This window comes from Telopea speciosissima, chromosome 8, assembly GCF_018873765.1.
Source record: "Telopea speciosissima isolate NSW1024214 ecotype Mountain lineage chromosome 8, Tspe_v1, whole genome shotgun sequence".
Lineage (NCBI taxonomy): Eukaryota > Viridiplantae > Streptophyta > Magnoliopsida > Proteales > Proteaceae > Telopea > Telopea speciosissima.
The window spans coordinates 59,488,267-59,516,056 of NC_057923.1; the positions used below are offsets into that span (position 1 = coordinate 59,488,267).

Consider the following 27,790-nt stretch of genomic DNA (forward strand, 5'->3'; position numbering starts at 1 on the left):
AATTAATGTCACCCCACTAAGTACCAAAATATCAATTTTGACCCAAAAACTAACGGAAAAAACATTTTAATTGTTAATTACTGATGTTAGCATGTTAATATGTTTGTAAGGACATTTTTGCCCTTCCCATTACAACGCTATCTTCTTCTTCCTCAATAGGAAGAACACTTCTCATCTCTGCTGTTTTTTCCGACCACCGCCGCCCCCACCACCCCCTCCAGCCCTCCTTCTCTCGCTCTTACTCTCCCTCCCCTGCAGGCTGCAACCCCGCCACCACCCTCTCCAGTCTCCCCCGCCCCACCATGCTCTCAGCAATCCAACCCCATAGAGCAGAGACTCAACATGAAAACCCAACTTGCATATCCGCAGACGAACAAGAGGAGAACAAGAGCCCATCCTCTGTAATTCACTACAGCTCTTCGTGTTCAGATTCTTTACAAACTCCAAATTTGGAAGATCAAGGAAAGAGTCCACCGAAATCCTAAAGTTTAAAGTCAATGATAAAATAAACACTACTCAGAACGTTCTCTCCCTTGAATAGATCATACATAGAGGAAGAAAAATGACCACCGAGAGAGTTCTACGAAAACTAAAAATTAGGAAACTAATGATATCTAAAGAAAAATTAATTCTCCTCCAACTCCAGTCACCCTGAACCAAAAACCCTTCAACAATTTATCCAACAAAGAAGGAATTCAAGCACAGGAAGATGTAAAGAGGGCTCACAAATTACTCAAGACTTGGTAGTGATCCTAACAGCATTCCACATTTGCCCAACTGCCCCTACCACGTGAGGGAAGACACTGGCAGCCCCTCTCACAATCGCACCAGAGCTAATCCCAATCGCTAGACTCTCTGCATACCCAGGCTTCGAATCCAGTTTCAATTCCAGAATCGAGAGACGGGTATTCGCCGTATCTAGCTTTCGCAAACCAAAACCGGGCTAGCCAAACCATCCAGTCAGGTCAGGTGGGTCACCCATTTCAACGGTTAAGTTTTGACGGGACCCACACAACTGTCTCAGTCTCACCTCAAGTCTTAATGCTGACTAAGCAACATCTCCACGTGGCATAGTCCACACATGCCCTAGAGAGTAGAGAAGCTAGAAAACTCAACAACTAGGTGAGTTGACTCGGATCTAATGGCCAGCTTGTGAGTCGATTTTCCGAATTTTTTAACCACAGTAGAGACTCTTACCGAAGAAAAAGACTGCAGAAACTAGTAAGAGCTCTCTGTATCTCTCTTCTTACAAAATGGCCACTGAAGAGAAGAGAGAAGAAGAAGAACAGCAAACGACGAAGCTGCCATCACCAGCTGAATTGAAGGGAAAGGTAGAAGAACAGTATCGGAAGATCAGAGAACACGCAGAGACTTACCCTTACGTTTGGGCTTCTTACATCTTCGTCTATGGTGGACTCGCCTTATGGACCACTTATAGATGGAGAAAGCTTCGGAAGACTGAGGATAGGGTTCGAGCCCTCCAAGAGAGACTCCGAAAGCTCGTTGAAGCCGAAGAATCTGCAAACTCAGCGGCTCCATCGATCGATAGAGCAACGCCTGATAAACCCTTCAAGAAATGGTAGCGTTTTGATCGAATTCTATTTTAATTACTTTGTGTTGCTCATTTGTATGTTACTGAATGGGTTTTCGATCTGAGAAAAGAATTCATAGTTGGGTTTTCTCTGTGAAACAGACCAATTTGGATTTGTGAGGATGAGATGTTGAAGTTATTCGAAATGCGAGAAGAATTTGTGAAATGGGTAGGACCCAATTACGGTTCACACACAACCCCCTCCCCCCCTTTCTTTTTTTTGTTCTTTTTACAATTTTGTTTTTTCTCCTCCTTCATTGAATTGAGGAGGTCGAAAAGTTGTAGCAGTTCTAATGTTTGTATTCTGTGATCATGTTCTTCGCATAGTATAGTGAAATTTTAATAAACAACATAACTTCAAATTAAATTTGTGTTATTCGTTTCCCACTGAGGTGATTTAACTGGTTTGGGATATTGATATGTACCTTCTGATGTATGAGAGGTAAAGTGGAGATGATTATGGGGTTTTGATGACTGCTGCTTGGGAGGATTATAAAGAATGTGTAAAGAAGTAATTGAAGGATGTCTCACTCATTTAGATTACTTAAGCATGATTCGTAGTGTAATAAGAAGTTTGTGTACAATGCTTTAACTTCAGAACCAAGATTTTGTTTTACATGAATATGGTATTAATGATCTTATTAGTTGGTAACTAACAATGTATAGGTTCTTTATGTATCCACTGTTTGCCTTTACTGATCTTAACACAGATAGTGTGTACTTATGTTTGTCAATTGATCCAGCCTAATTTTGGTGGCACTTTCACATTCAAGTTGACCCATCTGCTTATTATATGTGCTAGCCTGAGTTTATACATTAATTATGCATCCATACTGACCGCTCAAGCAGTTCAATGGACATGAAAAAATCCTCTCTGTTATGCATTTCCAACACCTCCACTTTAGCATGAAGTTATATATCTTGCTTTTTTCGGTTCCAAGATATATTTAATCTCAAAGCAGAACTGTATTTAAGAAATTAGAATTTGTCAGAATTTGAACTCTCAAATTGTATTGTATGTATCAGAAAGAGAGCATAATATTTAGTAGGGAAGATATATCTGAATGTTGATGTGTGATCCTCCAAGTTCACATGCATGTGGTAGGGGAAATCATATGAGGACCTGCTACGGTTGTACCTCCTAGAAGAAGCATTTGCACATTGTTGGACCTAATGTGCATTCGACAAACTATATTATTCATAAGTCATAAAGAAGCTAATTGGGAGAAAAAAAAAATTCTGTACTCCCCTTAAGAAGGTTTTATTATACTCTATTTTCGATCTAAATACAACTCATTTTTCCTTAGGTTCGGTTTAGTGCTTGGCATTCCATCTTTTACGACATTCAAATTAGGGATTAATCTGGTGAAAATCCAAGCCCTTGATAGAGAGCATGCAAAATAATGACTAACTTCTCACCAAAGCTTCATTTATGATTTTAAAATGCTCTAAAGGGACTAGTCTTTAGAGGATACTTTTCATTCTTTGATGCCTTGTGCTTGAAATTCTAAGAATCATTATTGATAGCCCTATGGGTGGTGTGCATACAAAGGATTGGCTGTAGCAGTCATAGTACTAAATCTCGTTTCATTTCGGTGTTTCGGTCTGACCGACATTTCCGAGATACTGAAATTTGGTCGAAATTTCGTCGAAATATGGTATTTTCCTGTGGGTGTAAAATGCCAAAAATGACCAAGATTTCCGAAATTTTCGAAACGAGATGACCGAAATTTCCGAAATATTTGAAATATTGCATTTTTTCATATCGGACTTGCGTTTCGTTTCGGACAAGTCGAGATACTCGAAATATTCGATATCTCGACCGAAATTTCGCGAGTTTTAGTACTATGGTAGCAGTTGATGAGTTCTTCCCATGGGATCTTCCCAATGCAAAAATTCCTTTTGGATTGGAAGCATCCTACTAGTGATTGTTTTCATGCTTTAGCTTCTGGCTTATAGGTAACTTTCGAAGTTAAAAATGTAGATATAGCATGATTGATCCAGTTTCTCACCTAGCTTTATAGTTTACCCACAGATTGTCTTGTAAACCCAATTAGTTATCTTGGGAAAAATCTCACATTGGAAAACTCTGGGACCTTGGTTCCTTCATATGTAAGTTGAGCATCTTAACCTAATGACTTAAGTTTTTAGGTTGGACACTTTAACATGGTATTAGTGCCATCAAGAACAACAACAACAAATCAACCTTATCCCAACTAAATGGGGTTGGCTACATGGATCCTTGCAAAGACAAAATATTAATAATACAAGTAATAAAAGTAGGTAACACAACAATTACACCTACACTCAGACATAAAAAAACTACCTGTGGTCGGGTACACGGATCCTTTTCCTTGCCCTCTAGTCAACTGTATTCAACGTCATACTTGAGACTAGGCCTAGTCTATGCATGTCTTTCCTCATCACTTCACCTATGGTCATTTAGGCCTGCCCCTAGCTCTTTTAGTACCTTCAATCTGGATCAAGTCACTCCTCCGAACTGGAGCATCCGAAGGCCTCCGTTGAACATGGCCATGCCACCTCAAACAATTTTCACAAAGCTTATCTTGAATTGGGGCTACTCGTACATCAGCTCTAATATGATCATTACTTATTTTATCCTTCTTGATTTTGCCACTCATCCATCTCAACATCCTCATCTCCGCTACACTTAGCTTATCTGTATGACACCTCTTAATTGCCCAACACTCCGCACCATACATCATAGTTGGTCTTGACTAAACTATAAAATTTTCCTTCATGCTTTAAAGGAATCCATCGATCACATAACACTCCGGATGCCCCTCTCCGCTTCATCCATCCTACTTTTAATTCTTTGAGAGACATCCTCTTCCATATCACCTTCCTTACTGATGATCCTAGATACCTAAAATGATCGCTTTGCGGAATCTTCATCTCATCAACTTTCACTCTCTCATATCCGTCCCGGAGTTACTAAGTTACACACCATATACTCCGTCTTATTCTACTTATCTTAAAACCTTTTGATTCCAAGATTGATCTCCCTAACTCCAGTTTGGTGTTAATTTCAGTTTTTGTTTCATCCATCAAAACAATGTCATCAGCAAAAAGCATGCACCACAGAACCTCATCTTGGATGTCTCTGGTTAACTCAACCATGATAAGCACAAACAAATAAGGGTTTAAAGCTGAACCTTTATGTAACCTAACTGTAATTGGGAATTTATTACCTTGACCCCCCCCAACGGTTCTTACACTAGTCACCACACCATCATACATATCTATAATTATGTCCGCATATTTACTTGAAACACTTCTCTTCCCTAGCGCATGCCAGATTAAATTTCTAAGGACTCTGTCATAAGCTTTTCTAGGTCAATAAAGACCATATGGAGATCCTTCTTGCTCTCTCTAAATCTTTCCATGAGTCTCCTAAGTAGGTAGATAGCTTCTGTTGTGGATCTTCGCATAAAACCAAATTGGTTCTCTGAATTATAGTGGTCTCTTTTCTTAGGTGTGTCTTAATAACCCTCTCTCATAATTTCATAGTATGACTCATTAGTTTTATGCCTCTATAGTTGTTGCAACTTTGGACATCACCTTTATTTTTGTAAATCGGGACCATAATGCATCTCCTCCATTCATCTGGCATTCTCTCAATGCACACAATCTTACTAAACAGCTTGGTTAGCCAAGATAAGACACAGATTCCTAGGCTCTTCCACACTTCTATTGAGACCCCATCTAGGCCTGTAGCCTTGGCTATTTTCATCTTTCTTAGTGCTTCTTTTACGTCAGAAACCCTAGTTTTACATATATACCTCCGACAGGTGTCTTGGTGGGTAATACCTTCTTCTGATCCACTATAACTCGGAATGGTTTCATTAAGTAGGTTGTAGAATTAACCATTCCATCTCTCCTCTATGTCCTCATCCCTTACTAGGATTCTACTAACGTCACTTATAATTTATCAAACATCAGTGCCATCAAGAACCACTACGTTAATAATAAATCTGTGTACGGTTACCCAAAAGGGGTGCACATATACCACATTTATTACCACCCAAAAGAGGGGAAACACGTGAAGGGGAGGCGTTGGGAATAATCTCACGTTGGAAATCTATGGGACCTTAGATGCCTTCATAATTCATATACCAGTTGGACCTCTCTAATTAATAGATTAGGCTTTTAGGTTGGACACTTCAACAGCATCTTGCTATCTCACCATTGCCAACTCGTTGTTGTCATCATGCTATCAACATTGCGAGAGTAGAATAGAAAAAGAGGAGACTTCATTCTTTTGAACTGGAATTGATTTGTCCTGCTGCTGAGGCCGCTTTTGTGTCATCTGTGCAATGTCATGGCTGTATTGACATTGCCCTCTTGCCATCACTGTGATATTATGGGGTGTACGTTTTCCACCCTCTCAAGTCTCACACTCTCACCAAGAGTAGAAGGCTATAAGTATTGAAACTATGAAGAGCCTAGCTGAAAGGTGGACTGAAAGAAGGCTTAAGCAGAATTTAGGAGGCTTCAACGATCACATATTTGGTTATATATAGTTACCTTGTTTTGTTTAATCTATTTCTTTATTTCCATTTTCCCCATGAATTGTATGTTTGACAATAGAGACAGAATTTCTAAATTCCGAGAGACTAGGTGTATTTTGTGAATCCTTTTGAGTAATATATCTGGAAATTCTTGCTGGTCATAAGCTGTCCCAAACATGCACTCAGAGAGGCTAAGTGGCTAACTTGTCTTATTTGTAGAAGTGAAATAAGAACACATTAAACTAACTGTTCAGAACTAGGGATCCTAGCATAACCACTGCTGACCTTCAAATATGAATAAATACTGAACTGCATGAAATTCCATTATCTTGGTGATGTAGATTTGGAAAGAGGAAATATAATTTTGGTCTATGCAGAAATAGAAAAAAAGCTATTAAATATTAAGATATTTTAGAGTACTGAGTATTTGTACGCAAATTATTTTGTGTTGCAGTTTCTATCAGTCCTATCTCTTTATGACTGAATTACACACTTATTGCATCCACAGTCTAGAGAAAATGTTTGAGCAGTCATATTCTTAAGCTTGTTGATGACTTCTTCCAAGAGGAAGGCTATGGACACAGCAAGCTTCATGGATTGGTCTTCTCAATTGTCTCATAGAGCTGCTTTGAGAGCTTATGCTGTTAGTGAGAATCATCAACAAGATTGGTAGGATGACCCTGCATTTCCATGATTGTAGCATCATCACACATCCCATTACCCTTCATCCAATTGTGTCAATGACTGCAACTGAACCTTCCATCTGGTAGAAACAAAATAGCATTTCAAAATATGGTTAGAAATACTGGTAGGAAGTTAGTGATGGTTGTTTTAACTACTATAACTCTTCCAGAAGCAATAGAATTACAAACCACAGTACCTCATCTCCATGCTTCCCAGTTGCATCACTAGAATCATCTTTATCTTGTTGCAAAGCCTCATCCTCACTGTTCAATGCAGCCACTTCTTCTGCGAGCTGATCAGAGCATGGGATTATGAGGTGAAAAAAAGAACCCAAAGATGAAGCGAAGAAGGATAATCAGTTAAATGTTACAGAACACAAAAAAGTAGCATATTCTGAAGTTACATTTGTGTAGAGTGCTGCAAATGAAAATGAGTAATCAACCATGCTGTATGCATGAGGGTTTTGTTTCAGCTGTCAAGATAGTTGTCAAGGCATCACCTAGGCGATGCCTAGGCATCAGGCGTCTTTTTTTTTGGATAGGCGCCTTGTTGGTGTCGCCTTAGGGGCACAATGAACTACCCTCTTATATTGGTATCATACACGCCTACCTAGAGGGGCAGAGGAGTTTTAGTGGGTATCGATTTTTATACAAGGACCCATGTCATTAAATGAGAAGAGAGAGAGCCTATGGGGAGAGGGGGGTTGTGTGTGCCAGCCTTTTTCCTTAAAAAGAAATGTAAAAGTTGTTAGGCTTCCAATTTCTTCTCTGCTATATATTGCTTTCAGGAACAAGAAGGATGATAATTTCATCCCCTTGTGGGTCATGCAAGCGCATCTATTATCATTTTCTAAAGGGAAAAGGTTGGGTATGCTAGTGGTGTATCGTATGCTAGCATCCTATGTATCTATCTCTCTCTTCCCCTCCCCCCCCCCCCCTTTGAAGAGTAAGGGAGTCATTTGAAAGGTGGAAAGAGAGAGATAGAAACATAGGGTGCTTTGTTTTCAACAATTAGCAAATTTTATGGTGTCATATTTCATTATCAACCTTCAGTAAAAATTCACTAGTCCTAATAATGGGAAACCCCCTAAAAAAAAGTAAATCTTTTCCCTTTAAAATGCCTACAAACTTGAGTCAATCGGTGCAAGGTTCAGGTTCACAAGTACCCTGTCTATGTATGCCCCATTAACCATAGCCTCTAGATAGGCACCAATCCAAGTATCATGTGTCTGTTCATGAAAACATAATGGCTATCTATCACATTAATATTAAAGAATAAAGAATTTTATAATATACTCTGCAAGACAAAACAATCACTGGAGGCTTATATGCTCTTCAAACAGAAGAAATAAGACCAATAAAATACAAACATACCTCCTTCTCATGCACTTCATGGTGCAAAGAAGAAAACTGAGTCATCACTTCATCCTCTTCCACTTTACAATCATTTAAGCTGCCCATATAGCTTGTACTCTCTGTGCCATTCGGCCAAGAAGCTACCCCAAAATGACCAAACTGAACATTAACAGGCTCAGCATCATGAACTTGGACTGGACCATAGATTGGATTCCTAATCTCACTGGGAGTAGCACTAGATTTATGTATCTCCCTAGTTTTATCTTCATGCTGAAATGGCCATGCTTTGGCAACTGACCCATCAGAATTTACTATAGCCATGTAACGCCGCCTCGACCCTTGTCTCTGTATTAAACAGAACATTCCTTTTGAACTGATAGAATTTGAATCTCTATGCTTGCAGTATTCCTCATTTTCTCTTAGTTCCTCTTTTAGTAACATTTCAAATTCTGCAACTCAAATAGCAGCAAATGGTACTAGAAACTTTCATTTATCCTGTAAAGGTGGATTCATTCAGCATAGCACATGTTGAAAACCTTCTCAAAACAGCCCAAATATCTGCCTTGTGGCTGATCAAATGGGGGCCTAATTTTGTTGACAGGAAGACCCCAAGGTCCCCTTCTCGCAGATCAATTTTCAGCCCAAACGGAGTTCACCAAGTGGAAAATTAGAGCTTGGAAAAATCTAGGACCATGGGAGAGTGCACAGTAGTGATTGGAGTAACATAGGCGTGCATAGAAATACAGGGGGTATTCAATTGAAATTGAGCCTGAAACTGAACTGAGGTTTACGTTCAGCCACGGTCAAGGGATCTCCCTTGACCGAGGCCTTCGGATGGTCTTGAGAGGGTATTGCGCAAGGTCTAGGGGGTATTGTTGACTTCGTCCAATAGAGGGAGGACTGAGGAGTATTAATGACCATAGGATATTGGCTGAAGACTAACCATCTCCATTATTTTTCCAGATTCTTCTAAACTGTTTTGACAATATACCCTCCCTGCTCTGTGAAAAAAAGGTTAACTCTGTCCCCAACTTTTGAGGTACTGAAGCAAAACTTAACAGTAAATCCAATGTTTCTCTTCAATCATTTTTTATTCTCCCTTTCCAATCCAAAATTTCAACAACGCTATCTGTTCACTTCAATAATGCAAGCAAGAAGAAGCAATATGTATATGGAGTGGCTATAAATGGCTACATCAAAGCCAGCCATTTCTTTCCCCTTCCTTTAAAACTGAAAATTCTCATATTCATACTATTTCTTTTCTTGCTATAAATGGCTACATCAAAGCCAGCCATTTCTTTCCCCTTCCTTTAAAACTGAAAATTCTCATATTTATACTATTTCTTTTCTCAAGTATTCATCACCTACAGTTTTCCTTTGATGTTTTGATTTCCTTTTCTTTAATTTAGTGAGAAACCATATTTCAGCTTCAAAAACTTTTCTGATCGGATGCACCAAAAAGAAAAAAAAAAAAAAAACAGATTTCACTGCCAAGCCTTTATCCTCTAAGCCCAACTTATGACTTAAGAAATAAAAATTAAATAAAAGGGAAAGAGATGTTGCCTGGACCTCTAGAGCCTAAACACACATGCTAGCCAATGGGAGTGTATGCACAAGCATCACCTTGGGCGGCGCAAACAATCACTTGGTCGGTTGGTTAGTGGCTTGTCAGTTTGAGTGCATGCCTCCTAGGAAGTCAAGGGATCTGACTCTCCCGGTTTGCATATTATGCCAAAAAAAAGGCACCCCTTGTCCCCCCTTCCCATTGGTAATTGTAGGTTTTTGTTGGGTTGTCTTAGTCTTCTCTTTGTAACTTTGATTAAAATAGACCCAAAAAAAAAAGGCCCTGGCAGCATTTACACATTTCCAAGGGGGCAGCATGGTACTTTTGTGCATTTAGTGTCTAGGGTCTAGACACAGGAGCTACGCGGGCCACGCGATCAGGTAGGGTTCTTTCCCCCTAATTTAATATAGGGGAAAAGAATGTTAAAGCCTAACTGGTCGCGTGGTTCTTGCACGCAAGACACAAACTAATTCCTTGTGCTCAAAAAGACCGTTCAGCCCCCATTACAATAAAAAATCGCATCCAAAATTCCAAACCAATGATGCTTCTACACACTTTCAGTGAGACATTCACTACCACGCTGGTGCAGGGGCTACACGACCGGTAGTGTTTTCTTTTGCATTGATGATCGGAATAAAGCGGGAAAATGGGGATAACATTGCAGAAAGAAACCGGGATGATGGCCCGCACGCGTTTGGATTTTAAAAAAGAAAGTGCAAAAATGAAAATTGCACCTCACTACGATTTCCGGCGATCCCAAACAGTTCTTAGCTCTTACCCTGATTGAACACTATACGACTCTATGGACCAACCTGTCGGAAAGTTTCGTTAAGTGTGTTTGCTCTACCTCTTCCCCGCCATTTTAAATTAGGGATTTTCAGGCACTTCGAGCTTTTGAATTGCAGCGATGGCGACTGTACCGGACATGAGTAGTTGGAACGATCTCCTCCACTCATCCACGAAGCTTCTCGAACAAGCTGCTCCCTCTGCTCAATTCCCTCCTTTGCAGGTTCTTATTTTTTTTTCACCTTCGGCGATTCTATTGCTTTCGTATTATCGTCTACTTTTCATTTCTCGGTTTTTCGGCTACTTAACTTACACATGAACAGTTGCAGAGAAACTTGGACCAATTGGAAGTGTTGTCGAAGAAGCTCGAGGCCAAAACCCTTAGGACTGAAGCTCCTACCCAATCCATTGCCGCTACGAGGTAATGCTTGGGTTCCACTGTGATTAGTTTGCGTTAAGTTCAGTTATGATAACGGACAATGTGGCTGGCTGGGAAAAACTCTGAATTAATTATTCCATCAGCCTTATATAATTTATTGTTTTGGTTGTCTAGGATCAATATTGCCTTGATATCTGTTGAGTTTCCACCTATATTTTTGTAAGAGCAGGTTACTGGCACGCGAAGAAACTAACGCTGAGCAGCTTCCACGGGATCATAAGTCTTTTGAGTTAAAGGTAAGGTCACTCTGTTACTCTATTATGCTCTTGTTTGACCCTTAGTGTTATTTATTGAAATGTCTTCAGTCGGATTCAAACAGTTCACACTGTATGTGAAATGTAAACACTACAGTTAATATGTGTGATAAACCAGGATCTGTAACCAGTAAAGTAGAAGAGAGTGCTAAACCCACGATAGGTTCAACATTTCTATCGTGGTCTACCAATGAACTATTTATAATTACATGCAAAATCAGGGTCAGACTCTGAGTTGGTTACAACACAAACACACAACCTAAATCTAACTATACTCCGACTAGTAAAACTAAAGAAGACCAAATATATCACAGTAGGGACACTCCTCTATCGTGACTAAACACAATACATGTCTTAACACTCCCCTTAAGCTGGAGTGTATATATACATATCAAAAGAAAGATCCAACTTGGATCCGCAAGAATAGAAACTAAAAGCAACACCAATCTTGAACATAAATAGAGCAATCATAGACGCCAGTAGATAAAAATTCAACAATCATAGAGCAATCATAGACGCCAGTGAGCACAAAGAAAAATTCATTATGATAGCAATATCAACTCAAGCACACCAATCATAAAAAACAATAGTAGATAAAAAATTTCGTGTCGAATAAATCCAACATCAATGAACAAAATATCATAGCAACATCACAAGCCCTTCTCAACGAAGGCAAGTAGTAAGTAGTAATCTGCACAAATAAGACAAATAGAAGTGCAAATATCGATGCACTTATGAGCCCTAAATAGAGGTCATGAATAAAATTGTAGCATAGGTTGCTGGGGACCAAGTAACAGCATAAGGTTGTTGTGAACCAAACAACATAAGGTTGTTGCCAGACTACATAAGGTTGTCGTGAACCAGACAATGTAAGGTTGTTGTGGACTACTGATAAATTGCGTTGTTTCTGAATACCACAAATAGTTATCTTCATACATAAAATTGTTGATGAGGGCACAAGCAGATGGCATGAACAAATAAATAATGATCATCATCTGATGACTTGAGTAGATAATAATAATAATCTTCAATCTCCCCTCATGTGTAGCATTACACGTGGATCAATAATGCAGCGGATGCAATAGAGAATAATTCACCATCATATGGCAGCAATAACCAACATTATGAAAGATGAACATCACATAAATCCCGTAATCAAAAGCAGCCGCAAATATGATTGGAAAAATAATCTCCAATCTCCCCTTCAAGATAGAAAATAAAATATCAAATAGGTCAGAATAAACTCCAAGAATAGCAATAACAACCATCACGCCATGCAAGTACCAATTTTCAAAAAAATTCAACCCCAAACTGATGTGATCTAGGGGTCCAAGACCCTAAATTGGGTGTTATGGGTCCACAAATGGTAATAGAAACTCAATTATTATGAAGGAATGACAATTTGGTAATTAACCATAATGTTCAAGGGGTCCTTGGGTCAATAAACGAGAAGGAATGCATAACTGTGAATTTCTCAAAGTTAAGGGACTAGCATGGAAGTAATTTAGTTGAAATCCAATTATAAGCTCAAGACAAAGGCAAAGGGTAAACTTGGAAGCAAAATAAATTAAAGGATGTGAGAGAAATAGAGATAATGGGAACTTTATTTTGGGAAAGGGGGCTGAAAAATCAAAGAATAAAAGGAAAAGAAACCACACACACCCTTTTTTATGAGAAAAAGGAGGGAAGAATTTTTCTTCCTCACGAAACCAGTATGGAGGAACCATTGACTTATGAAACCAGTGGTGAACATCAATTATCTCCTAACTCAAGGCATAACCAGAGAAACCAGGGAGGGGAATAGGGGAATTGATTCAGCAGTGGATGAACATCGATTCAGCCAATGATAGCGTCGAACGAGAGCAAACGATAGTGGTTCCAACACAAAACCAGGATTTGTAACCAGAAGCAAATCGAGGTGGAAAATCACAAGCAGAAAATACCAACAATCCAACACGCAACCAGCAACAGAGCAAAGAAATACCAAGACCAACCCCTGGCCGACTACAGCTGAACTTCGATTAAAATAGTGGAACTCCAGAAAGCGACATCAACCATAACTTTCGATCAACAGCAACCAGCAGCAGAACTTGATACAACAAGACTCAATTAGAGCATCAACAATAACAGCAGCAACCGAGTCAAATTGACGATCAATTCAGTAGTAGCAGTAGCAGCATATATGATTTTCATACAAATCAATCTTCATCAAAACCCTAATTCTTCTTCTTCTACCAACTAGGGTTTCACAAATAGAAAGAGAGCATAGGTAGCTGTACATCACAAATCAGAAATCTTGAACAACTCTAAAAGCAGCTATCAAGAAGAAGGCAAGTACTGGTTACAACTTTCATACCATGTGACAAACCGGGATCTGTAACCAGTACTTGCAAAGTAGACGAGAGAGCTAAACCCACGATAGGTTCAACCTGTCTATTGTGGTCTGCCAATGAACTATTTATAATAACAAGCAAAATCAGAGTCAGACTCTGAGTAGGTTACAAGGCACACACACACACACACAACATAATCTAACTAGACTCCAACTAGTAAAACTAAAGAAGACCAAACATATCACAATAGGGACACTCCCCTATCTTGAATTAACACAGTACTTATCTTAACTAGATGCATGCATTCTGTTCTTAATATTCTTTTATCTTTCATCTTGTACTTCACTGAACTATTAATTGTTAACAAAACAGGAATTTCGTGAATGGCTTGAATGATCAATGAGATCAGTCAAGCTCTCTATTTATAATAATAATAATAAAAGATATTACAAAGGGAAATACTGTTCACGACACTATTCATGATACTGTTCACGTGAACAGTGTCACATCCCAAATTACAATCCTACCCTTGTTCAAAAGTACATAAATAAAGCATAAATAAAAAACCAAAAATACCCTTATAATATTGGGTAACACATCTCAACATTAATAGTTTAGCTAGACATTATGTACATTGTACAAACTGTAAATAAATAAAAGCGGGAAAATAGGGTTAACACAGTTGAGAAGAGCCGGGATGCTCGTCCACATATTTTTGGATTTCAGAAAGAAAGCGCAAAATGAAAACTACACCTTATTACGATTTGTAAAAAAAGGTGTACCCGGTGCACAAGGCTCTCGCCACTGTGGGGTCTGGGGAGGGTCATAATGTACACAGCCTTACCCCTGCTTTTGCAGAGAGGCTGTTTCCAGACTTGAACCCATGGCCACTTAGTCACAATGGAGCAACCTTACCGTCGAACCAAGGTCCACCCTCACCTTATTACGATTTGTGACGCTCTAAAACAGTTCTTAGCCCTGGATGAACACTATAAAGTACGGCTCTACGGGCCAACCTGTCAGAAAGTTTGTTAAGCATGTTTTCTCTGCCTCTTTCCCTCCATTTTAAATTAGGGTTTCTAATGTTTGTCAGCCACTTTCGAGCTTTCGAGTTGCTGCGATGGCGACTGAACCGGACATGAGTAGCTGGAACGATCTCCTCCATTCATCCACAAAGCTTCTCGAACAAGCCTTTTCGTCTGCTCAGTTCCCTCCTTTGCAGGTTCTTATTATTATTATTTCAAGTTTGGAGATTCTATAGCTTTCGCATATTTGTTTGCTTTTCATTTCTCGGCTTTCGGCTGCTTGATTTACACATGAATTGTTGCAGAGAGACTTGGATCAATTGGAAGCATTGTCGAAGAAGCTCAAGGCCAAAACCCTAAGAACTGAAGATCATACACAATCCGTTGCGGCGACAAGGTAATGCTTGGTTTCTACTTGTGCAGAAAAGAGAAAAGAAACGAGTATTATATCATTCAGACAATTATGAAGATTGGGTTCCACTGTGATTAGCTTGCATTAAGTTCAGTTATGATTATGGACAATGTGGCTCGCCGGGAGAAACTCTAAAATGATTATTCCATCAGCCTAAGATAATTTATAGTTTGATTTTATAGGATCAATATTGCCTTGATATCTGTTGAGTTTCCACCTATCTCCTTGTGAGAGTAGGTTACTGACACACGAAGGAATTAACGCTAAGAAGCTTCCACGGGATCTTAAATCTTTTGAGTTAAAGGTAATGCCACTCTGCTACTCTATTAAGTTCTTGTTTGACACTTAGTGTTAGTTACTGAAATGTCTTTAATTGGATTCAAACAGTTGACACTGTACGTGAAATGTAAATAACTTAGTGTTGTTTATCAACTGAAATGTCTTTAATTGGATTTGAACAGTTCGCTGTAATTGAAATGTAAACACAAAAGTTACGATGCATGCCTTTTTGTTCTTAATATTCCTTCGTCTTTCATCTTGCACTTCACTGAATTATTAATAGTTTAACTAGACATTATGTGCATCATACAAACCATAAATAAATAAAAGCAGGAAGATATGAATAACACAGCTGAGAAAAGCCAGGATGCTCGTCCACACATTTTTTTATTTCAATAAAGAAATAGCAAAATGAAAACTATTTTTTTATTGTGACACTCCAAAAACAGTTCTTAGCCTTGAATGAATGCTACAAAGTACGGCTCTATGGGCAACCCGTCGGAAAGTTTGTTAAGCTTGTTTTCTCTGCGCTTTCCCTCCATTTTAAATTAGGTTTCTGATATTTGTCAGCCACTTTCGAGCTTTGGAGTTGCAGCGATGGCGACTGAACCGGACATGAGTAGCTGGACCAATCTCCTCCATTCATCCACGAAACTTCTCGAACAAGCCTCTTCCTCTGCTCAGTTCCCTCCTTTGCAGGTTCTTATTAATATTTCAAGTTTGGAGATTCTATAGCTTTTGCATTATCATTTGTTTTTCATTTCTCAGTTTTTCGACTGCTCGACTTACACGTGAATTGTTGCAGAGAGACTTGGATCAATTGGAAGCATTGTCGAAGAAGCTCAAGGCCAAAACCCTAAGGACTGAAGCTCATACACAATCCATTGCGGCGACGAGGTAATGCTTGGTTTCTACTTGTGCAGAGAAGAGAAAAGAAATGGGTATTATTTACAATTATGAAGATTGGGTTCCACTATGATTAGTTTGCTTTAGGTTTAGTTATGATTATGGTCAATGTGGCTAGCTGGGAGAAACTCTGAAATGATTATTCCATCAGCCTAAGATAGTTTATAGTTTGGTTGTATAGGATCGATATTGCCTTGATATCTGTCGAGTTTCCATCTATCTTTTTGCGAGAGCAGGTTACTGACACACAAAGGAATTAACGCTGAGAAGCTTCCATGGGATCTAAACACTACAGTTAAGGTTCATGCCTTTTTGTTCTTAATATTCTTTCATCCTTCATCTTGCACTTCACTAAACTATTAATAGTTTAGCTAGACATTATGTGCATTGTACAAACCATTTAGACCCTCCAAATAATGTGTTTCTAGAATTGGATTTTACTTCTGATGGAGTATTGTAGTTCTCCTCAAATATCTTAAGATCTTTAAGTTGTGACATGACTTCCACTTATCCTGAGTCATTCATAGAGACATCTATGGAAATATTAAAAAAATGTTTTGTCTTTCTAATTTTAAAGACTTCTGTGCTCCGCTGGGGCTTGGGGTGCCCAGAGAGAAACCATCCACATTATGTTTGTAAATACTAACGTCAGCTTCAGAAAATCATTTTCAGTAAAATCTTTACAATTATACGGTGACCCATACCAAGATTTCAAACTTATTGCAGGAGTACAAATATTCAACAGCTGTTGCCTTCCATTATAACACGAGCACTAGGAGGACAAACTAGTTTTATGGACTAAACCACTAAAAGTAGGAAAGAGCTATGCCCAATATCTTGTTACTAGTAGAAAGATTATATGGTTGTCAGAGAATATCCAAGCAATTAAATTTAGAATGGGAATTTGGAGAAATTCTATTGCATGATAATCAAATTAATTGACTCACCTAATTGATGAGCAGATTGATGGAGAGTAGTTGTCCCCTACTGCTCTCAATTGGAAGACAAATACTTTTGGATTTTACCACACTAATGATATGGTGGTGAAGTCACTCTTCCATGACCTATCTTCTATATAGATATTCAACTTAAAATATTTCCTTAATGTTCCATTGTGGTGTACGTTGTTTCCATCCAAACCAAATAGCTTCTTCATCAACTCCAACAAAAAGCAATTATGGGTCCTTGGTGTCAGACAAAACCATGGAGTTCGTCCAAATTGGCACCCTTGGGCTGATGTTGAAGTAGGGAACTTATGCCAGCTTAAGATTGCCAAGAAGCTTGTATAGAAGAGGGTTCTGTTTTGTGGGCCATCAGGTTATGCTTGGTACCTCGGAGAATGAGCGTTCCTGCAGTGGCCTGGAAGTGAACTTCCATGCGTCTCAGAGTGTCCTCCCCTCTTAATGAGCCCGAGAGCCTGTCTAGTCATGACATTCAGAGGGCACCAAGGGGGATTGATGCCAAACTCTTTGTCAAGCCAAAAACATGGGGCAACTACTGCGATTTTATGACGAAGCAGCTTGTCTGCATGGTGTTGACTTCATCAAGCCCTCAGATCTACTTTATTTTATTGTCTTATGTTCTTGTTACTAGATTTTATTGTTTAAAAAACTTCACCTATAATAATGGTATGTTCTTTTCTTTTCTTTTTCAGAAGACTTACCTTCATTATGATCCCTCTTCCCCAACTCATCCCCTGGAATCAAGTTCAACCCATCCCCTGTCGTCTAAGGGAACTGATCCTTGTACTGGCACGGGGACCTCCTCTGGGTTGAAAATCCCACCCATGAATGTCCATCTTCCTGGCTACCCAGGATGGAGTTTCTGGGATGGGAGGATTGAGAGACACATCCCCTGCCCTGACACTGTATATGGTGTCCCGACAACTTATGATTATGTAAGCCTCCAGAAACCCCTTCCATTTTACTTTGTCTATTTAGATGTGGCAGTATTATGTAACGTGCTCTCTTTCCAGATTCCAAGCCATCGCTACGATGATTTAATGAGAATGGTGTATGGTCTCCGGCTTCTACAGATTGATTCCAGCAACCGTATCGCCGCGTTGGTAAATCTAGTTAATTAAGCAGTCTTTTTATACTTGGGAAGAGGTGTTGGTTTTGTATTGTTGACAGATGCAATGTTTCATGTATGTAGGAGAAAGACAACGCTGCGTACCAGAAAAAAATTAAAGAGCTTCAGCTTGTGGAGCATTGAGGAGGGGAGTGACGTTGAGGGGAGTGGAGGAAAACAATGATTGGGATAGTGCCTTGTACTATTGTGTGACTGGTCTCTCTTTCTTTTCTCCCTCTTGCCTACTATCTCTTTTTCCATGATTTCATCCCTGCAGTTGAAAGTGTCAAATATGTTTGAGCTATTGAATAAGTTGTCAACTGTTTCCAAGTTCTGGACATCATTTTAAGTTGTAAGTGTATAGAATTTTATATCGAAGGGTGTGTGTGTAGTACAAAATATACTACTATCATCTCTTCTTCTTTTTTTTTTCTCTTTTGTAATTCCCAGTTATGTTTCTTAGTTCTTACTGATTGATTTCTTTATCTGTTTCTGTTCCTTTTAATGCTTTTGATTGGAAGTAGGTCTTTTGTGAACCTTCTTCAAGTTGTTCAGGTGGATGATGATGCACCTTTCAATTGACTCAATAATTTCTGGCACACAGAGAGAGAGAGAGAGTGTAAACTTTCTGCAAAAGTTGGATACCAGACTGCTGAATCTGTACATGGAAAATTTTCTGGAAAAGTTGGATATCAGACTGCTGAATCTGTACAAGGAAATTGAAAAATACTGATGTCATGAGTGGTAGAGGCACGCAATTAACTGTTTCTAACTTCTAATCCTGATTTGCTGCTTGTATCATTATAAACTTGTGGATCTATGCTCCGAGAGAGAAAGGGGGAGGGAGGGGAGCATTATGCTGTAACGTATAATCCCAACTTTTTTTTTCCTTTTTTTATTTGCTGGGGGGGCTGTGGTGGGGGTTGGTTTGCAGGTTCCGTTCCTCTTAGTTGTGGATCAGATATAATGTGACTGCTCTCTCTCTCTCTCTCTCTTTCAGGGGGGGGGGTGGTTGGGGTGGGGGTTGGTTTGCATGTTCCAGAGTTTGGATTTGGAAATATTTGCCGTTTGGGACAATCTGAACCCTTGTCCTGTGTATTATTATGAATGGTTTGGGCTAGGGGCAAGCCTACTTGCCCTAGCAAAATTAAGTTTTCTAAATTGTCATTTTAAGCTTTACTAAGTTTTCTTATAGCACAAAAATCATGTATTTGGATTAAGGGTGTAAATCGATCTAGAACCGGGTATTTGGTTTAGTTTTGACTTGGTTCTAGGGATTGGCAGTGGGAGTCATAACCAAATCGAGTCCTTGATCAGTTAGTTTTGATTCGAAGGGATTGGTTGTGGGAGCCATAAGGCCCTGTTTGTTTGCTGGATAAAAAGGGGTGGAAAATTTGTGAGGATGGGTACCACATGTTGTGGGTTAGGTTGGCAAGGAAAGGAAATAATGGAATATGTATTTTGTAGTGGGGTGAGATTTAATGGGAACCAGGAAATGGACATGAGGTGGGATTCCATGAAAAAAAAGGGAAATAGGAAGAGGAGAGAGATAAGATTCAAAAGTAACTTTTTTATAGGACTTTGAAAGTGAATGGGGTGGGAAAAAGAGGGATGTTACCTCACCAAACAAGAATTTAATGCATTTAATGAGCTTGTATGGAAGTCTTCCACCCATCTAACCAAACAGTCACATTTGTGGTAGTTTGTAGGAAACAAGTACAAGTTTCCCATCCTTTTTTTCTATTTTTACTTTTCTCCGTCAAACAAACAGGGCCTTAATTGAACTTGTTCATTTGGTTCTAGTTATTATTCGGTTCTTGTATTCGGTTCCCTCTAACATTGCAATGTCTAGAGTTCGAAAAGGAGAAGTTGTTGTGCTTGAAGTAGATATCAATTTATCAAGCCATGGTTTCATGTTCCCATTGACTTTGCAATCACAACCGTTGTTTGCTGCCGAAACGAAGAAATACAAAGAAGACCTCGAAGAGTTTGCTAGGCTGAAGATTTTTTTCCCTTTCCCTACTAGGTATACAATGTTGCTTACTAAGAAGCTTTGCAATAGTGGATGCGTTGACAAAGGATGCGCATGACGGTGGTAGGAATATTTTTATAACGTAGAAAATCTCTCATGAGCTGTTGAGAAACAATCATAGAGACACGGATCCCTCTAGATGTGAGAAGTGTTTTTGCTACTGAGAAAGTGAATGGTCAGCGCGAAGGTTCAAGACTTAGCCCAACGTCAACAAAGCGTCACCTGTATATTCATTCAAATCTCTCTCCCAACACTATCTACTGGGGTGAGAGCAGACACTAGTGGAGGGGGGTCGCAAAGGGGAGGTTAAGGGGAACTATCACCAAGCCGGGGGTATGAGATGTCCGAGTAGAGTCAGAGTTGGCCTCCCTATCTTTTTTTGACAAATCCAAACAAGCTATTTTCTCATGTCTCCTTGACCATCTTAACGACAGGATTCAGGGGTGGACGTGTAAGCTGCTCTTCCAAGTGGGACGCTACAAATCATAGACTCCCTAATTAGATCAGAGCAGATCAATACAAGACGTGGCTAACCCCAATCAGATCGAGCAACAACAAACAAGTAACTTGACCAGTCGTGAACCCCAGTCAGGTTGAGTAGCGGAGAACTCCACTTCTAGCTTGATTTGCGGCATTGCCAGAAGACTCTCGAACTCGAAATAACTTGTTCAATAGTTTTTATATTATATATTTTGTAAGGGAAACCGTTCTTTGCATGGGAGCGGTGGAGCATAGGGGCTGTGCAGTAGCCAATGAGAGCATGTTGGCACATTGGGATTGGGGGCGGAGAGGTCATTTTCGCTCCCCAATGTGTCTGGGCATGGCCGCTGCGTCCCATGCAGGGAACTTTTCTCCATTTTGTAATTGGGAAGGTAATATTTTAGTCTTTCTATTCTATACGATGAAGAAGAATCTCGACGATTGTTGTTTTTTATTTATTTATAAAAAAAACAACAGTCTTTAATTTAGTTTTTCATTCATTGCATTTGAAACGAAAGAATCAATCACTAAATATTATATTATGGACAAAATTTTCCTCCATCGCCTAATGAAGGTTCGGCCACTATCCTAGGGTTTACAAACCCCTATAGGGTTTTAGTATGTTCCCTAAAATATCTTGCTGATACCCTTCACACATGTGAAGCTACCACAGTGAATGGAAACTCGGTCCTATTATATGTCTTTATGTTTACTTTTGTATTGTATTTATAGGAAAATAGAATGTTGCCTGGTCACGTGCCTCGACGCCCAGATATAGGAGCACATGGATAATGTCCTCTCTCCCACGAAATCAAAAAACCGCATTCATGTTGATGCTCCTTTGCACACTCTCATTAGCCCCTACGGCCTACACTGATGCAAGGGCTACGCGACCAGGCAATGATCTCTTGCCCATTAACTGTATTAGTTTTTTTGCTTATTCAGTTTAAGTTGGTTCGGTTTAGGTTACAGTCGTTGGTTCCTAAGCTGGATCAGGAATCGAGTCTAACCGAATTTAAAAGCCTCTTTCATATTTGAGTCCAAACTGAATTAAATTCAATTCGGTTCAACTTATTCAGCTCAGTTTCGATTTAAATTTTCGATTTCGACACCCTTAATTTGGATTGTCTTCGAAGTATAAAGACAAGTAGTGGTCATTCCTCGACAATGGAAAGGATACAATGCTACATAATTTGAATTGTGCGGTTTGTGGTGCCCATGTAGTAAGTTTTGGTAATCACAAGATCCAGCCTGACCATTGTATCAATTGTTTGAAGGATATGACTACATGCCAGCAATCTAGATAATTTATAATAGGGGTATAAGTTTGGCCTTGTCGACCCGAGCCCACCTTGAGCCTGAACAGAGCCTGGGCTAGATTTTTCAACCCTGAGGGCAGGTTAGGGTTGAAATTTTTAGGCCCAAGGTCAGGGTCGGCTGGGCCAGGGTTGAGGCCTCAGGCCAAACCTAATCCGGCCAGCCCCTTTGTTAGGTTATGTTTTACAATTTGTTGATTACATTTTACAATTTTTGTTTAATATCTAATTATTTATTGGTTTACCAAAAAAAAAAGGCTAATTATCTATTGAACATAAGTATTTAAAATTTAACGATTGGGCTAAGTTTTTTAAACCAAGGAAAAGTCTAATTGTATGAAACAAACCAATACTCAATCACATGAGACTGGTGACATCAGGGCCAACCAGGCCCGATCAAGGTCAATCAAGGTCGGACTGGGCTAGGCTAAGCCCGATAGGGTTGGGCCTGGGCTAAGATATCTCAGCCGGACCTAGGGCCGAGTTGGGCTTGGGTTGAGCTAAGAGGACTCAGGGTTGGGCTAGGGTTTTAAAATACCCGGCCCAACCCGGCCCTGTTTCATCGCTAATTTGTATATATTTTCAGATGGTTATTATCATGAGGGTGGACCTCACTGCAACTGTAAGGTTGCTCCATTGCAACCTAGTGGTCGCCGGTTCAAGTCAGAAAATAGCCTTTGACAAAATGGCAGTAAGAGTACGTATATTATGATCCTCCTCAGAGTCTCAGACTCGTAGTGGCGAAGCCACGAAAGCCTCGCATGTAGGGGCCACACTGCCTTTCAAGGTTCTTTTCCACTTTGTATAAATAGGTAGGGCACAATGAGACCATTAGTCAAACATTCACATTGATAAGAATATGGACATGATAGCTCTAGGTGATATTTATTTAGGGGAAAAGGCTCTTAGAGCCTAAAGCATACACATCACCTCCTAACATTAGTTTTTATACTAAGGGCAATACAGGTTAGCGTTCTTTTGCCCTTATACTAATTATTTTAAGGAGTGAGAAATAATGATTTAAATAAACAACATGAAGGGGTACCTAAATAAATATGTTTAGATTTGATGTTATAAACTTTTCATATATGATGTTTAGAGAAATGTTTTGTATGGGGGAATGTACTACCCACGCCTAAACACAAAGGGGGCAAAAATGATCACCCCGTCCCCTAAGAAAGGTGGAAATGATCGCCCGCCTAATGCATTTGTGCACGCACCTATTGGTCTACAGGAGCCATGCTCCTCTATAGGAAACACTTCCCCATGATGTTTTTATGATATACATGAAATACTGTAATTATATTATTTGGTTTTTTGCTACGGATATTGACAAATATTTCCTCTATGGTATCATCATGAATCTGAAATCCTAGATTAAACACCAAAACTCAAAAATAGCCCAGTTAAGTTCCCATTCCTCCCTATCATTAGTTTTGGACATCTAAGTTCCCATTGGTCTCCATCGTTAGTTTTGGACATCTCTAACTTGATAGCCACAAACTTCACATTCCCTTCTTATGAGACATATAATGAAAGGAAAAAGAATGTTATCTTATCGCATGGTTCTTGCGCCTGGACATAGGAGCGAGCAAAATTATCATTCATCCCCCACTGAAAAAAAAATGTCATCCAAGATGATGCCTCTGTGTGCGCTCTTATTGGTCCCTGCATTGGTGCAAGGGTTACACGACCAAGTAGCAATCTCTTACAATATAATGAAATTTCCAAATGATGCAACAAAACAATTTCAAAAAAGAAAGAGGAAAATAAATATTGCCCCTTATTATGGCCAGATTTAATTAGTATGATTTCTATTTCAATTTTGGATTGATTTCATGAAATAGTCAAGAAATTGAAATTGTTTTGGTTGCATCAATTTGAAATATTTCAAGAAGATGAAATCCATTTGGTAGTTCAATTTCTGAGAATAAATTCAATATATTTTTTTGGGAGAGGGTGGTGATTAGGGGTGTTAATTAGTCATTCCAAGCCTAATCGCTCCCCCCTACTTTAGGATCCCGCACCATGATTGATCCGTTTAAGTATTCAGTCCTCATAGACTAGGCATGGTCCCATTTATAAACGGTTGGTCAGTGGGTTGGGTACTGGTCTATAATTGGGCTTGTACTACATGGGCTATAAACAGACTCATACTAAATGTGCTCTAGTCTAGCTACGTAAGTTTGATCCATATAGCTTCTAATGAGATTTAATTATTTGTGATGAAACAAGAACTTACTTGAGAGAATGTTCCTTATTGGTCTAATGGGCATCCATAAGTAAATCTCAAGTTTATTTGAAACTATATAGTCCTTAATCTCAATGGACATACATATGATGACATTTCGAACAATATAAATGGCCTTGATTATGTGCTCTGTTATTTTTGAACCATCAACTTTAAGGTGCAATATTATAAAATTATCAATTCTATGTTTTTAACTCGGCCCATGTCATTTATTTATAACTTACGTAATGCACGGTGACAAATTAATCAAGGAGATTAAGAAAATGTCAATTTGGGATAAAATAGGAAATTTATGGGGTAATTGAGGTAAAACAAACGGTCCATAAACGGGCTTACATGTCTCGGGCTCGATCGGTCATCCGTCGATCTATCCCCTTGCACTGTTACCGACATGTTTAACTAACGTGCTGGGCCAGTTTCGGGCTTTCACCGATCGAGACAGGTCGATCCTATTGGTGCGGGCTTAGAATTGACAATCTCTAGTGGTGATGATGGTGGGGTGATGGTAATGGTGGTAGAGGCATGGTGGTGGTAAGACCATAAAAGAAGAAGGGTGGTGTTTTATTTTTAACATGAAATTTACAATATGCTCATTAAAGGAATTTTTATCCGCTGCTGTAACTAGAGCACTGCTGTGCACATCGTGCGGCACAGCAGCGGCCATGTGTGCACAACGAGTCCCACTGTGCGTACATGGCCGCTGCTGCACCGCATGATGCGCACAGCAGCGCTCCAGTTTCAGCAGCGGTTAAAGGTGTCTTCATGAAAGAGCAAAAGTGGAATCAATTCGATTTCTATTTCACTAAAATATAGCCCTTAAAAACCAAACAATTTTAAAAACAGAAATCAGACAATTTGTGAAGCTCCCACCCTGGAGAGGAGCTCAACAGCCCTGGGTGAAAAGTACGAAGTACGGCTCTACGGGCCAACCAGTCGGAAAGTTTGTTAAGCTTTTGCTCCACAGCTTTCCCTCCATTTTAAATTAGGGCTTCTAACGTTTGTCAATCACTTCGAGCTTTCGAGTTGCAGCCATGGCTACGGAACCGGACATGAGTAGCTGGACCGATCTCCTCCACTCATCCACCAAGCTTCTCGAACAAGCTGCTACATCTGCTCAGTTCCCTCCTTTGCAGGTTCTTATTATTGTTTCAAGTTCTGCCATTCTATAGCTTTCGCATTATCGTCTACTTTTCTTTTCTTGGTTTTGCGGCTACTCAACTCACATATGAGCTGTTGCAGAGAAACTTGGACCAATTGGAAGTGTTGTCGAAGAAGCTCAAGGCGAAAACCCTAAGGACTGAAGCTCCTACCCAATCCATTGCCGCCACCAGGTAAAGATTGGTTTCTATTTGTGCGGAGAAAAAAAGAAGGGGACGGGGGTTGGGTATTATTTCATTTAGACAACTATGAGATTGGTTTCCACTGTGATTAGTTTGCTTTAAGTTCAGTTATGACAGTGGACGATGTGGTTGGCCGGGAGAAACTCTGAATTAAGTATTCCATCAGCCTAAGATAATTTATCGTTGGTTGTATAGGTTCAATATTGTCTTGATATCTGTTGAGTTTTCGCCTATCTTTGTGTGTGAGCAGGTTGCTGGCACGCGAAGGAATCAATGCTGAGCAGCTTGCACGGGATCTCAAGTCTTTTGAGTTAAAGGTAAGGTCACTCTGTCACTCTATCATGCTCTTGTTTAACACTTAGTGTTTTTTATCAATTGAAATGTATTTAATCGGATTCGATAGTTCACACTGTACCTGAAATGTAAACACTACAGTTAAGATGCATGTCTTTTTGTTCTTAACATTCTTTCATCTTGCTCTTCACTGAACTATTAATAGTTTAGATAGACATTGTGTGCAATCTTCAAACCATTTAGACCCTCCAAATAATGTGTTCCTAGGATGGGATTTTACTTCTGATGGATCACCTAAGTTCTCCTTGAGTATCTTAAGTAATTTAAATTGTGACATCACTTCCACTTTTCTTGAGTCATTCATAGAGACATCGGTGGGAATTTTAAAAAACGTTTTGCCTTTCTACTTTTAAAGACTTCCCTGCTTTATTGGGGCTTGGGGTGCCAAGAGAGAAACCATCGACATTTGTGTTTACAAATCCTAATTTCAGCTTTAGAAAATCATTTTCAGTCAACACTTTACAGTTATATGGGGACCCATACCAAAATTTCAAACTTATTGCAGGAGTAAAAATATGCAACCACTGTTGTTTTCCTTTATTACACGAGCAATGGGAGTTGAGCCTAGTGTTATGGATTACACCACTAAAAATAAAAAGATCTACACCTAATATCTTGTTATTAGTAGAACGGATATATGTCTGTAGGAGAAAACCAAGCAATGAAATATAGAATGGGAATTTGGGCTGAACTTCTATAGCATGAAAATTAAATTAATTGACTCCCCTAATTGATGAGATGATTGATGGAGAATGTTTTATTACCTACTGCTATCAATTGGAAGACAGATACTTTGGGTTAGATTTTACCATGCTAACGATAAGGTAGAGAATTTATACTTCCATGATCTATCTTCTATATAATTATTTAACGGAAATTATTTCATTTATGTTCCATTATTTTATTTTTGCCATCCAAACCAAATAGCTTCTTCATCAAGTCCAACAAAAACCAATTATGTATACGGAGTCCAATTATCTCCTAGACCATCAAAACATTTTTTTTTTCAAGGAGGAGATCCTTATTGTGGGGCTATAAGCAAGTGAATATAATAGGTGACTTCACCCACATCTATCACCATGTGTAGGACAGTAGGAGTGCTGCAACATATTGAGGGAATTTTGGATCCGTCGATGTTATAAGTAATGGCCTGGTAGTTTTGTAAACCAACTTGTGCATGCTTTTGATATTCTTGGACAGTATAACTTCTACTTTTGAAAATTAAAATGTAAAATTTATTGCGATGTGCTGGAATGATCCTGCCGTGCTGCTATTACCTTCCACGAAGAGAGTAGATGTGAATGACCACATGAAAATTACCTTCTGCGAGCTCCGTTTGATATCCAAAAACAGTGTTTGAACTAGCGAAATAAGCTCAAAAATCGGCAATTGAATTGAGAAGGTTTTCCGCAGTTGAACGGGAAGGGATAGCAGAAGAGGGAAGTGCCGAGGCCAGATTCCGCCGATTCAAGAAGCCAGGCCACATAAGACTGACGGAATGGACAGAAGAGGCTACGGTATTTGCACACAAGCAGGGCCAATCAGCGAGACTTTACAAGAAGACTAAACAAGGAATTAAATGAACAGGACAGCAAGCGCTCTTAGTTCAGTTCAGTAGATTGTGGGTCTCCTAATTCTTGATTCTCATCTATCCTATGTATGACCTCAGAACATTGTTTAGGTAATCCCAAAGTGGAAGTTGGTAATTGAGGAGGAAAATATTATATTGTCCTTTTTTTTTTGGGGGGGGGTTTGTTGGTGAGGGTTCGACGGAGGAAATCAGCAGT

General features: G+C 39.4%; 4 protein-coding genes and 1 long non-coding RNA gene across 7 annotated transcripts in view; 3 read left to right on the forward strand and 2 right to left on the reverse strand.

Moving 5' to 3' along the window:
- Positions 1 to 1,248: 1,248 nt before the first annotated feature.
- LOC122670534 lies at positions 1,249 to 1,958 on the forward strand. Its single transcript, XM_043867455.1, has 2 exons — positions 1,249 to 1,579; positions 1,694 to 1,958. Coding segments are annotated over exons 1-2 (327 nt in total). The 5' UTR covers positions 1,249 to 1,253; the 3' UTR covers positions 1,695 to 1,958.
- Positions 1,959 to 6,637: 4,679 nt separating this feature from the next.
- Positions 6,638 to 8,568, reverse strand: LOC122670533 (P-loop NTPase domain-containing protein LPA1 homolog). The gene is made up of 3 exons (XM_043867454.1): positions 8,181 to 8,568; positions 7,004 to 7,099; positions 6,638 to 6,886 (listed from the first exon to the last, which is right to left on the reverse strand). Exons 1-3 carry the CDS (start codon positions 8,523 to 8,525, stop codon positions 6,848 to 6,850), a joined length of 480 nt encoding a protein of 159 aa, XP_043723389.1. The 5' UTR covers positions 8,526 to 8,568; the 3' UTR covers positions 6,638 to 6,847.
- Positions 8,569 to 10,606: 2,038 nt separating this feature from the next.
- The window catches only part of LOC122671357 (nuclear pore complex protein NUP93A-like), a 31,241-nt gene continuing 14,057 nt past the window's right edge, over positions 10,607 to 27,790 (forward strand). The window contains exons 1-3 of one of the 2 annotated variants that reach the window (XM_043868518.1): positions 10,607 to 10,735; positions 10,842 to 10,933; positions 25,900 to 25,966. In XM_043868518.1, the coding sequence (XP_043724453.1) occupies positions 10,634 to 10,735; positions 10,842 to 10,933; positions 25,900 to 25,966 (261 nt within the window). In that variant the 5' untranslated portion in view covers positions 10,607 to 10,633. Of the gene's footprint in view, positions 10,736 to 10,841; positions 10,934 to 25,254; positions 25,443 to 25,548; positions 25,641 to 25,899; positions 25,967 to 27,790 lie in introns of those variants that run through there. The other variant, XM_043868517.1, reaches the window with a different exon arrangement.
- Positions 13,750 to 27,577, reverse strand: LOC122671359. The gene is made up of 4 exons (XR_006334337.1): positions 27,355 to 27,577; positions 25,272 to 25,273; positions 24,206 to 24,214; positions 13,750 to 13,760 (listed from the first exon to the last, which is right to left on the reverse strand). It is a non-coding gene; the product is annotated as an uncharacterized LOC122671359 (long non-coding RNA).
- Positions 17,383 to 18,629, forward strand: LOC122671358. 2 transcript variants are annotated; one of them, XM_043868521.1, is made up of 4 exons: positions 17,383 to 17,715; positions 17,818 to 18,057; positions 18,136 to 18,225; positions 18,315 to 18,629. In XM_043868521.1, the coding sequence occupies exons 1-4, from the start codon at positions 17,536 to 17,538 to the stop codon at positions 18,372 to 18,374; spliced, it is 570 nt and encodes a 189-aa protein (XP_043724456.1). In that variant the 5' UTR covers positions 17,383 to 17,535; the 3' UTR covers positions 18,375 to 18,629. The 2 variants fall into 2 exon arrangements, with proteins under 2 accessions (XP_043724456.1, XP_043724454.1); XM_043868519.1 differs by having other exon boundaries at positions 17,383 to 17,710; positions 17,810 to 18,057; positions 18,315 to 18,628.

Excerpts from the sequence above, each read along its gene's own strand:
- LOC122670534 (XM_043867455.1), top strand. The coding sequence starts at position 1,254 with ATGGCCACTGAAGAGAAGAGAGAAGAAGAAGAACAGCAAACGACGAAG.
- LOC122670533 (XM_043867454.1), bottom strand. The coding sequence starts at position 8,525 with ATGTTCTGTTTAATACAGAGACAAGGGTCGAGGCGGCGTTACATGGCT. Across the intron at positions 7,100-8,180 it reads ATGAAGTGCATGAGAAGGAG|CTCGCAGAAGAAGTGGCTGC; the intron begins GTATGTTTGTAT and ends TGCTCTGATCAG. Across the intron at positions 6,887-7,003 it reads CTGGGAAGCATGGAGATGAG|ATGGAAGGTTCAGTTGCAGT; the intron begins GTACTGTGGTTT and ends TGTTTCTACCAG.
- LOC122671358 (XM_043868519.1), top strand. The coding sequence starts at position 17,536 with ATGCGTCTCAGAGTGTCCTCCCCTCTTAATGAGCCCGAGAGCCTGTCT. Across the intron at positions 18,058-18,135 it reads TCCCGACAACTTATGATTAT|ATTCCAAGCCATCGCTACGA; the intron begins GTAAGCCTCCAG and ends CTCTCTTTCCAG. Across the intron at positions 18,226-18,314 it reads GCAACCGTATCGCCGCGTTG|GAGAAAGACAACGCTGCGTA; the intron begins GTAAATCTAGTT and ends TCATGTATGTAG.